The sequence below is a fragment of the Triplophysa dalaica genome, chromosome 8 (genome assembly GCF_015846415.1).
Source record: "Triplophysa dalaica isolate WHDGS20190420 chromosome 8, ASM1584641v1, whole genome shotgun sequence".
Taxonomy (NCBI): domain Eukaryota; kingdom Metazoa; phylum Chordata; class Actinopteri; order Cypriniformes; family Nemacheilidae; genus Triplophysa; species Triplophysa dalaica.
In genome coordinates this window covers 2,581,293-2,593,941 of record NC_079549.1, presented here as the reverse complement: position 1 = coordinate 2,593,941, position 12,649 = coordinate 2,581,293, and the positions used below count along the sequence as shown (strand labels likewise).

Here is a 12,649-nt window from a genome sequence, read left to right as displayed (position 1 = left end):
CATAATTACGAAAGGCCACGGTTCAGTGGAATCAAAGGCAGTCTTCCCTCTTGAACACAAAGGCAGATTGCTTCCGCTTCATAGTGAGTAAATACCCGGGATCAACCGCGGGCTTCGAGAGTTTCTTTGAAGTTTCTTTATGAGATTCATGTCAGTTTTCTTACAGGCAGGTGTTTTTAGAAGTATAACAGGAGGTCTCCCAGACTTTTATGTAAACAAGGAAACACTGACCTCATATTTATCTGTTTTTCAGACAGATGTGCCTTTCTGTCTCAAAATTCTGCGATCTGATTGATGGAACATCAACACAAAACATTATTCTTATTCGTTCAAATCTTCTGAAAGTCTGTATGTGCTATGTTCAACTTAATGGTTGGACTTTTCAACTTTCAAACACAATTTTGCCGAGATCTGGATGTGTCACATAAACATGGCTGCACCCAGGGAGAAACGTATTTAATACATAATTAATAGTAAACATTGATTAGTAAGCAAATAAAATGCATCAAAAGTTATTTTTTCATTCAGAGAGGCAAAATCAGACGGTAGAAAATCGTGTGAAAAAATCTCTGTTTCAAAAACCTGTCAAACAGATGCTAGCTTTGAAGTGTTGTTTCTGTGTGCATTATCTTAACAATTAGTAGAATATAATATACAGTATTCTAGATATGGAGGAAGGAGGCGGGAACCGGCAAACATTTAAACAGACTTTAATAAAAATAAAAACAACATAAATAAACAGCCAGCAGCCCCTCACGGACGACTGGCGGCAACACACACATAAATATAATCTTAACATGTGTCCGGGCCCGGTCCTCTCTCTTCGACGGTCCGGTCGCTCGTTCCTTTTATATGCTCCCAATCTCCTACGTGAGTCCGGTGTGCGCACAGCTGGCGCTCATTCACAATTACTCACCGGTCTCGAACCACGGTCTCGCCCCGCCTACTCCACTACAGACAGTTATAATATTTGGGTTTTTTTGTAGGTATTACTACCTGTCATTTCGGGCTCATCAGATGCCAGAGGGAAGTAAAGGGAACGCCATCATTATACTGCAGAAGGCCAAACTGGACAACTGGGTCATGGGCAAGACTAGGTAAAGTATCATTATTCTGTTTTTTTGTTCTTTTGATTGCACAAACTAAATTAATTGTATTTTAATAAATTGCAATAAATGACATAAAGGGAAACTTCACCCAAAAAATTACAATCATGTCAATTACTCACTTTTGAGTTGTTCCAAATCTGCGTGAATTTATTTGTTCTGATGAACACAGAGGAAGATATTTGGAAGAATGCTTATAACCAGACAGATTTTGCCCCCCATTGACTCCCATAGTAGAAAAATTACTTCAAAAAAAGGTTTTTGTTCTGTTGAACACAAAATAAGACATTTTGAAGAATGTAGGACAGCAAACACTTCTAGGGAACTTTTGACTACCATTGTATTTTTTCCTACGATGGGAGTCAATGGGGGGGGGATCTGTCTGGTTATAAGCATTCTTCCAAATATCTCTCTCTCAAAATATCTTTCACTAGAAGGTGAGTAAATGATAACAGAATTTTCCTTTTTGGGTGAAGTATTCCTTTAACATAATAAAATGTAGTAAAGCATTTTCACACATTTTTTACACCTTCAAATATTTAGTACATTTAAAAGCTGTATAATCTGATAAATTTACCTTATGAACTGGCCAGAATATTAATAGTGTAATTGTAAAGTAAACCATGATGCATAACGAAGTTATAATACAAAGGTGTCAGATTCCCTGACTTTGGAAAGATCACTCGCTCTTTCAATCTGTAAATCTAACCGAACAGGTGGTTGGCATCTGCATCTCATGGGGAAAAGAGAAATAGTTGATTCAAAGTGTTCTTTTTCTTCATAAATACCAACAGTAAATTCATGTTCTCTGTCCAGGAGACACACAGAGGTGGTGTTGATTGTGAGGGTATGTGCCAACTGGGTATATGTTTCTCATCATATCTTTATGTGGACAGGTCTTTTTGAAGTACTATCACGTGGAGCAGCTCAATCTGATGTTGCGGGAGGTGATCGCCCGGGTGGTGTTGATGCAGGCCTACACCAAGGGTTGGCTGGGTGCTCGACGCTATCGCAGAGCCAAAGAGAAACGCAACAACGGGGCCGTTATCATACAGTCAGGTGCTTGTTACCTACAGCATTTACTATTCTGATGACAAAGTGACTATTTTGAAACCAAATGTCATTATAGAATGGCTAATTCTGGAGTCCAGCATAAGAACAGTGCTGTATAAATAACTATCATAAATAAAAATAAAATATTTATCAGCCAATAATCAGTATTGGTCTTTAAAAGCATTTTTTCATTATCGGCCCATAGTTTAAAAGCAGCGATGATCAAGGCCGATATATCCCGTCAATAAAAAGCGACAGGAAAATACAATGAATTCGTGCTCTGTATTTAGAGAATGTTAAGAAACATCACCAGTTTGGTGTTCCATGTTAGTTGTCATTATATTTATAACATTCAGAAAGTTATCATTTAATCTTCAGAATCGGTGCAAAAATATCTAATGAATAAAAGTAACCATCAGTTTGTTTAAAGCTACAATCCGTAACTTTTCCCTCTCTATCGCCATCTCTCTTATAACACAAAACTGCAGGCTCCTTATAAACAAAGTAAAATGATTCCAATCTTATATTTTCATTATTATAGTCATTATTATAAGGCTATAATTGTGAATCGGACACTTTGCAACACTGCTTTTTATGTACTTGCCTATTATTTATTTATGGAGTTTTTTTATTTAAAAAGTTACAGATTGCAGCTTTAATGAAACTAAGTTTAAATAATAACTTTTGTCACCTATTTAGTAAAATTAGTAGTCTCTCTCTTCTCTCTCTCTCTCTCTCTTCTTTCTCTCTCTCTCACTCTAGCCTGGAGGGGTTATGTGGCCCGTCAAAATCTGAAGCTCATAAAGAAAGAGCGTGAACAGGCCGCTGTGCGGATCCAGTCAGGTAAACATCTCTGAAGACTCTCTAACTTCAATAAAAATGTATCTCGTAAAATTGTGGACATTTTCCTCAAAGAAGAATAACACTACACAGTAAATAGATGAAATTACAAATGCAGTCATATCATGAGACATTGTCTCTTTCTCTCTCTTTACTTGATCCAAATCTTTCCCTTCAGACTTGGATTCATTTTTCCATCAAAACTTCGGTATTTTCACAAAGTACCTTTTTTGATATCAACAAACAATCCCATGAAACAGTGCTGATAAATTAATAATGCTCGGAGCCAGCGTCTCTTTTGAAAGTTTGGGTCACAGCATTTGGTCCCCATGTCTCCGTAGAATAAAGTATTCGCTTCTCTCGTCGCTTTCATCTGTTTCCCAGTACAGACAGCAGAGGAGAAAGAGGGCTGGGGGGGTGATCCCCCTTCTGTTCCCTCCCACTTCCTCTCTCAGATTCCCGACCCATTACAGCCTCTCACATACCAGAAACAAGATGGCTTTTTATACTGTCACCCTTTTCATCTGAAATGTAAATGAATTCATACTCAGTGTGGCCTGACGGAGATCAAAGCAGCATATTAACCTTCTTGGGGCAGGTTTCCATCGTCGCGCTCGTCTTCTGAGGGTGGGAGGGGAGTCGGAGGCAGGGGTCCGGGGGGAGGAAGGAGAAGGAGGAGTGATGCTATTGTTCTGCTCTCCTCTTTGGAGTACTTCAGTTCCCCTTTTTTTGGCAGATCCCGCTCTCCTTCTCTATAAACACAATGTGTCAGTAGTGCAGGTGGTATGATATTCATCCACATGTTCAGAGTTTGTAAAGGTGTGTTTATGCATGCCGGCTGCTTTGAGGTGGACCGTATTAGCATTTTGTAAATATACATTTACCACTTAAATATTTTTCAGAGTAAAGGAATATGCTGAGCACAGTCTGTGAATTATATCATAGCGTTCAGGGGGTCAACTCTGTTTATATATGCAAATATTCAGGGCATTCTGTTCATCTCGCGCACCATTGGTTGTTTTTGGCCAACCAATAGAAGACAGTGAAAATGTTCTGAAAACCTGTTTGAAAACAATCATTATTTTGTAGATATAGCTGCAAGCAGCAATTTCGGAGTCAAGCCGTGAAGGGGCACAAGAGGAAATACATGTGGTCATGTCTGATCATTAGTTTTTGAAAATCAAATGTAAAATTGTTTGTAAAAGCACTAAAAACACAATAAAATTGCCTAGAACTTTTGACCACTAGGCGATCCCAAATTTTAAATGTTGGTAAAATTTTCATGACAAAAAATGACATCATGACATGCTTGCTCTACAAATTTTGAGTTAAGGATTTGCTGTAGTTAATGAAAGTGATATCCTCTACCTGTGTGCCAAATTTCATAACTTTCCTGTGTTGGGTTCCATGGGATGCCAAAGACGCAATGGCAGAAGAAGAAGAAGAAACTAACGTTTAATTAACTTAATCCTAAATTAAGTTCAGAAAACACTTGTTCCGGAGAACTCATCTGCACTGTTCTCTAGTGTGTGTGTGTGTGTTTACAGGCCTGCTTTCCCACCCACCACTGCTCCGACTAAAGCATGAAATGTTGAGTTTTAATTGGCCCTCTCATTGAAAGCAGAATAAATGCAGCGCTGCCGTTTCATCTGTTCCGAGGTTTACACTCATTTGTAAAGTACAAATTTAACTACTACTGCGATTATTCACTCAGACCTCATTTTGTTTCTTCATCCTAAGCATTCTTTCAACGGTTTCTGGTTAGAGCCTAGAAGCAAATGTGTGTTAAAGAACGTCAGTATTAAAGCTTCTTCTGACACGACCACAAAAACACGGATGTGAGTCATATTTACGTGTAAATTTGTTTTATTAGTTTATTAGTTTCCTACGACAATTATTGTGGGTTATGATGGATACGGCCTCATAGAAGCTGCTGTGATCATATTCTTAACCTGTGGTTTCATGTTTTCTGTCATGTGAATACTTGTGTTACAGCATACAGAGGGCACAGAGTCAGAAAAGACTTCAGACACAGTCGACAGTTGACAGGGTAAGTGTATGCATGATGTTGATCAAACACACTGGGGTCTTCTGCATCTAGCCATTAAACGAGCCGTTTTATTTGTTTTATTTTTATTGACACTAAGCATGCCGGCTGTAAGTTTAGGTCTCTGGTTTGGAATATGACTTACTTATTGGTTAAAAATTGGTGGGAACAGGGATGTGTTGTTTGAAAGAAATATTGTTCCAGAACCAAGAAAGGTCCTACAACATCGTCCTACAAACATAACAGCATACGGGCAATTCAGTGACACGGTCAATAACTTGGGCAGAAGTGTCACTTGGAAAGTTCACTGTGAAATTTCTTTGGGTTATAAACCAGAAAGCAGCATGTGCTTATATCAATTAAAAGGGGTACTGTCAGTTCTATCTGCTAAAGTATTTATAACTCAGGCTCATAATATCAGAGAATGTGCATCTCTCCAAACATTGATGATACTCAGACCCAGTAACCACTTGCATATTTGTATCAAATTAACAGTTAAAAATTGATATTCTGTACATTTAAGACAATTATTTAGCATCTCATTTTTTTCATTCTCCTTACACACGTCTGAGAGAGTCTGTGTATGTTTGCGTGTATGTGTGTGTTTGTGTGTGTTTATCCTCTAGTCAGTTGGTTTATCAGAGGGATTCTCAATGCTTGTTTATATCAGAAATCTCAGTGGTGAAACTTCAAACCTCACACTTTGCTATTCTGTTTCATCAGGGCTAGAGAGGATGGTTATAGATTTATTTTGACATCAACTGGCCCAATTTTCCCTTGTAAAGTTGATAAACTTACCTGCATGCTCATTAGCTGACAGGAGTGTGTGAGTGAGTGTTGTCTTGAGCGGCGAGCAGGTGTCAGCCGATATCAGTGTGTGAGGGTTCAGACGTGTTACATATGTGTCAGACTTACTGCGCTGTAGTTGTGTGACTCGAGGTAGCTGTTGAAAAGCTGATGATTATGTCATTGATCTTGGTGGGAACCTCATGCCACGTTCTGTCAGGATGGACTCAGAAGGTCAGACACAACAGACTTTTTATTTAAGCGTGACAAAAGGCTGGTGGGCCGTCGAGTGAGGCCATGATGACCAGCCCCCAAATTTTGACAGACATGTACCTAGAAGAACATGCTGTATTACTCAAATATTGTTCTTTTATAACAGACATGGTGAAAGTCTAAAAATAAATAATATTGAATTTTAAATTCAGATTTCATTAACTTTGTGTCTCGTCATTTCTGAGCACTTTTTGAGCCCACTGAAGCCTGAACACTAAAGAGTAATTTGTGCGCTTTTTCCTTATAAGAAAAATATGAGAAAATTTGCAATTTGTTTAGCAAGCAGTCATAATAGACTTTAAATAGGGTTTTTATTTACCAGTATCCGTAACATCTACAATGTTGTGTTATACTGAATTATTTACAGAAATACAGAATACTTTTTTTACGAAATTCTCATTGTTTTGTCTTTTTGTTTCCTCAGACAAGACACACCAGAAACAAGAACATCTGCCAATCTAGAGGACAAGGTCAGATATTATGTAGCCTTCCAGTAAAGTCAGAAATATTGTATTGAGTTCTGAACGCTTCATTTATGAGGGAAAAAAACAAAGATGGTACCAAGTTTCCAGTTTGGAAGGGCCGCATTTCAATGCGTCCTACTTGAATGTCTGGCGTGTTGTAATATTGTAATGTGCTCTTGAACATAACCAAAGACTACAGATATAACAATAGTGGTATGAATAAATGAAGTGTCACATTTTTATGTCTGTCCTAAAAAATCAAAGTTTTGTGTTAAAATGTCATTTAAGTTGTTTTTCGTTGTAATTCTGTTTCGCTATAGAAATCGATTAATTTCAGTGTGAGGAAAAAAAAATCGCTTTTCATCGCTGTGATCAAACACGATCTTCTCTACTCTAATATTTATCAAATAACAACTCAAATTTTATGTTAAGAAACAGTAGCACACAAATACTGTTTATTTGATTTCAATGTTGGAGCTTTAGAGACTAATGCTGGGTTCACACCAAACGCGAAAAATCGCGTTCCACGCTCTTTATTATTCGAGGGAAAAGTTAGTTATTTTCGTGATCAGACAAACATTTTCAACCTTCGCAGAAGACGAGATTGACGCGAGTTCGCAATCACACCACCTGTTTCGCATCATTTGCACCGCCTGCCGCGAGTTCGGTCAATACGCGACTTTGCATTGACTTTGTATGTTATTCCTTGCGTAAAACACTTAATTTGCGAATGATGTGAACCCGCTTATATTGTATATTATAAATGTTTCATTGGATGTACGCACCTGGTCCGAAGTTAACGTACAGAAGTAACAGGCTGGTTGTATTACAATTTGTTTTATATTTAATCTATGTGAATATTATAACCATCTTTCATTGTATTAATTGTATTCAATTAAAACAACTCACAGTTATTCATTCTTTGTGGCGGGCTACCGAAGTGAAGTTTTGGCCACATAACGGTTGTTTATTTGTTGCCACAGAAACCATCTATAAAGCACAGCAGCATGTTCATTCTTCTATATACAGTATAAGGTCCTGCAATGACACAAATAAGACACTTTTCGAATTAAGGTTCCTTAAATGATTTCCCTGACACAGCTCCTGTTCACATGAACTCTGCTGTGACCAAATAGAACTGAATATTACACGGAAAACCCCTCAGATCAAACGGCACAGTCCTTTAGACAAAAGACACAATTCCCTTGTTGAGAATTCACTTCAGCACTGAGAGAGAGAGAGAGAGAGAGAGAGAGAGAGAGGAACCCAAGGAGGTACAGAGTGAATCAAAAGGCTGGAAAAGCGTGCTAGAGAGTAAACGCCGACTTCTCCCTGAGGTGATTTGTATTTTCGCTGCTCTCTCTACAGATGTTGGAGCCCCTTTTTTCCAGTAAAGACCTGAGGTTCTTTGCTAGGACTTTGATATCCTGTTCGAATTCAATATGTGAAATAGTAGAGCCACTCTGTGACTTGGAGCACATCGCCGAGCTTTGAAGTCTGATCCAATTTTTGCTGCTCGCCATTTGATGTTGAAAGGATGAAGGGAAGAAAACGTACAGTTTTTGCCAGTAACTCTGCTGAGCATATGTAAGATTAAAACAGCCCGCTCCTTTGGAGGGTGTACTTAGAAATGTTAAGCAGATTAATTCTTTCCTATAGCTCTTTTATTCAAAGATAAAATTAAATGTGTGTGGAAGTCTGCAAGGACGGCCGCCGTTATTCCCTGCATTACAATGAACTGAGCGTGACGAGAGAGAGAGAGAGAGAGAGAGAGAGCTCCAGTAACGGTCACTGTTAGTGACGCCAAACACTGTGTTAATGGATGCTGGTAAAAACAGCTCTGCTCTTAATAAATTACTTCAATTAATTCACATAAAAGACCTGCTGCTGTTTTATTCATTGTGATGTGCTTGTTTGTATTTGCTCATTTGAGTGCGCGTGTGTTTTGTTCATTCAGGTTGCACAAACAGAAATAGGCGGTAGAGATGAATGCTCCAGTGACGTGTCTGTGCTGAAGACAGACAGCAGAGAGACAGACAGGAGACAGAAGAGATCTACACAGAACAAACAAGGTGAGGCAACACACACACGTCTGCCGATACAACATCCTCACAATGGAAATTTCCACCAATACTTACAAATCCAAACATTAGCTGCTGACACACAAAGCATTGCAAACACAAAGTACTGCCCACAGACGCAGAGGAAATCCTCAAATCGCTACTACAGCATAGCGCTTTAAAAACAGTCTGTAACTATTACTCAAACTCATGTCATGACTTTCTTCAGAGGATCACACCAGGAGAAAATCTAATGTCTGCTCTCGCTGCTCTTTCACATTTAATAAACACACATACACATCACAGCGATGCCAAAGTAGAACAATTTTTGCTTTTACAAAGAACCATTTTCTCCACATTCAAAATTGGTATCAGAATTTTAAGGGATAGTCTACCCAAAAATGAAAATGAAAATTCTGTCTTGCTCAAGAAATTGGGAGAAATGCTTGTAACCAAATAGTTCTTGGAACCCATTGACTCCCATAGTAGGAAAATGACAGTTGTAGTCAAAAGTGCCCTGCCAACATTCTTCAAAATATCTTCTTTTTGGTCAACAGAATAAACTAATTTCCTACTATTGTAGTCAATTGGATCCAAGAACTGTTTGGTTGTAAGCATTCTTCCAAATATCTTTCTCCGTGTTATTCAGAGCAAAGACATTTATACAGATTTGGAGGCGAAAAATTATGACAGAATTTAAATTTTTGGGTGAAATATGTCTCTTAAAAAAAATTGTTTCTATTAATGTCTCTCAGTTACTACTCCATTTATATGTCAATTTGTGAAAAGTGCTTTAGAAATACATTTGATGGTTAAGTCAAGTCCTCAAATCATGTAACTACCTTTATAGTGTTTTAAGGACCTCGCAGGCCCTGTATACTTTCTCCGTGTGACCAAAAACAGCTTTTCAACATAGTATAAATTATTGTTTTTATTTTGTGTGCATGTGTGTTTAAAAAAAGTCATACCTAGAGTAAGTAAAAAAGACAGGATTTTGTGTTTTAGGTGAAATTTTATTTTAATTCCATCCGTGCCTCCATTGCTCTTTAAATACTCGCGTTCTGTCATATCAGCTTGTGGTTTGGCTGAGCTTTATTTGGATGAGAGATGCGTCTTTGAACAAGGGTTTTAAAAAAAACACCGATCACATCAAAGGCTCACATGCCAGTGACTCTATTAGACGTTCACAGTCACAGCGACACAAAGACCAAAACACACATATTTGCTGAACATATGTTTGCTTTGTGTTTTGCCCTGGGCTGTGAATTGCATTAATGAAAGCTGCCTGCGAGCTGTGTGTGTACAGAGGAAGGGAAGGTGTGTCAATCAGGGGCGATGGCAGGGGCGGGGCTGCTGAGATTGGTTGCCGGGGGTCCATCATTAGAGTGATTACTGGTGGAAGGTGTGCGTGGGGGTGGGATTGAGATTAGCCGTGTGTCCACGGATTACCGGATTAAGACAGATAATGTAACACGCTCTGCACTGCTGTGGCACTGGATTACTGTCAGATCACCACAGCCCGCCTGGGTTAGACAGCTGCTTACTCTGTGAGACTAAGAGCAGGTGACCCCACTCTCTGTCTGAAACTTGAGATCATGTTGTCACACACATCACATAGAATGGTACAGTTATCTGAAATTATAAATAAATAACGTTTTTTTTATCTAAAAATGAATTTCTGGTAGTGTCGAAAACTACCGAAATTTGATATTTTTCCAAATCGCAACTTTATTTGTAATATGGTATTATTAAATAAATACTGATTATTTGACGGTCCAGTGTAAGAAATTTAGCGCCGTCTAGCGATGAGGTTTTGAATTGCTACCAGCGGCTCACTCCACCCCTCCTTTACGAAGTTCAACGGAGGCCGACAGAGAACTAATTCTACCTTCACTCCAAACGCGAGTAATTTACATACAAAAGCTGCTTTTGAAACTATTCCCTATCTCCTATCTAGTGCACTGTATTGGATGTGCGCCATTTTGTAGATTCGTCCGAAACCTGAGTGAACTACTTCTCAATTGCTGTCTCTGAAACCGCTCACTCCTTCACTATTCCCTATATAGAGAATGACATTTGAGTCCACTATTTTGGGAAGAAGTGAATGAAAATGAGTGAACGATTTCAGACACTGATGTGATATAACCTGTGTCTGACAGTAGTGTCGAGGACATTTGAAATAACGGTTATATTACACCTGTGTGGCGTCATGGATTGCTTAATAAATAAGGTGAAAATGAACTTTACCATTTTGTCACGATTTTGTATGTGTTGTTAATGAAGAGAACAAAACAACTGTCTACCAGTTTTATTTACTTTAACGTTTATATTATATTTTAAATAAAGCACCACTATCAGACGCAGGTTATATTACGTCAGTGTCCAAAATCATTCACTCATTTTCATTCACCTCTTCTCCATATAGTGGACTCAAGTGTCATTCGCTATATTGGGAATAGTGAAGGAGTGAGCGAGGGAGCGGTTTCAGACACAGCATACGTCAATACAACAACCCCAATAGATGCAAACTCGTGCCGGGCGCCGAAAATGATGCGAATTGGCCAGTGGTGATTGCTTCAAACACACGCTTTCGCACAAGCGAAACATTTTGAATTTATTGACATCTACTGTTTGACACGTCCGGACTCGTGAAGACAATCCACGTCACGTGATGTTTTCATGTCATTCACATGAAAACACGTTAGGTGTGAACATGGCATAAACTGTCTTCACGTTTTCGCTTCTTTGGAGAAAAGTAAAGAAGATAACATATTTACAAACATGGATTTCGAGCTCTTGTAGAAACAAGATGGTAAATTTAATGTACAGGGACCCACAGTGTATGTAGACAAAAATAGCTCATTGTAAGGTAATGAAAACAAAACGCTTCATCATGTAAGGTCTTTATACACCTCTGAAGACGTTGCTATGTTTATTATATTGCATTTCGGTCAATAGACCCTCCAAAAATGTAAATGTAAAAAAAAAAGATTACTGGACCTTTGACAGATGGAAAATAAAGTGAATGCACAGTTTAGCATGTCAAACAGCATTCCACTGCAGAAAACTGCACCAGATATTCTTGAAATTTTCTTTACCGGTGGACTGAAGACACCCGTTCAGACTGCGGATGTTTTATGTTGCATTCAAGCAATCCTGTTGTATATTTTTGCAGGTGTTTGTCTTTTGTTTGTGTAATATGCATCTTATGGTCAATGAAGGAACTGTGAATGGTCCATGTGTGTCCTGACTTTAGTTTCCCTCACTTATAATGTACTGAAGGACACAGATGTCTCTGACAGGTTATTTAAAGCTATTTGAGTCATATTACCTCACCTCAAATATGCGAAACACAGAACTGCTGACTGGACTGTCCTCACACACACGCTCTTTCATTTACAGTAATGCATTTTGAAGACACTTTTATTCAAAGCAACTTTTAATGGGATCAAACCTCTGACCTTTGCATTGCTCTGCCAGTTGAGTCATAAGAACACATTCGATTCCTTCATCAGAGGAGTTTGTTGCAGGCTTGGTTCTGTCTATTAACAGAACACGTGTAAGCGTGTGTTATGTGGATGTTAGTTGTGTGGGTGTGTTGTGGAGGGGAAAGCAGGGCACACTTTGATCAGAGGAGATAGGAGTGTGTGTCTGTGTCAGGGGAGACGGCAGAGCCAGATGTCTGGAGTTCTGCTTACTTCCTGTCTCTCATGCTGCTACTGTCAGTACACACACACACACTCACACACTGTAGTTCTCTCACACACTCATTACCTCTAACCATTTGGACACAACATGCAAAAATACAGACACACATTCCCTGTCTTTATTGGACATTAAGTACATTGTCAAGTCTCTGAATGATTCAGGATGGTCATCATCACACCTGACCTACAGTACAAGTATAGTATCATAATAATGCAATAAAATAAGTACAGACCGTTTCATCAGACATGCACGCCTGGATTGCAGTTAACATCCGGTCTGTGTTTGTTAATCAGTCTGTCTCATAATATAACT

At 38.7% G+C, this 12,649-nt stretch overlaps 1 protein-coding gene across 1 annotated transcript in view; it reads left to right on the top strand.

Moving 5' to 3' along the window:
* Window positions 1–12,649, top strand: part of myo3b (myosin IIIB) — a 79,885-nt gene that overhangs the window by 48,710 nt on the left and 18,526 nt on the right. Inside the window, exons 27-33 of the mRNA XM_056755059.1 lie at window positions 987–1,097; window positions 1,923–1,953; window positions 2,003–2,165; window positions 2,922–3,002; window positions 4,995–5,049; window positions 6,530–6,575; window positions 8,527–8,641. Of these exons, the coding sequence (XP_056611037.1) occupies window positions 987–1,097; window positions 1,923–1,953; window positions 2,003–2,165; window positions 2,922–3,002; window positions 4,995–5,049; window positions 6,530–6,575; window positions 8,527–8,641 (602 nt within the window). The remainder of the gene's footprint in view (window positions 1–986; window positions 1,098–1,922; window positions 1,954–2,002; window positions 2,166–2,921; window positions 3,003–4,994; window positions 5,050–6,529; window positions 6,576–8,526; window positions 8,642–12,649) is intronic.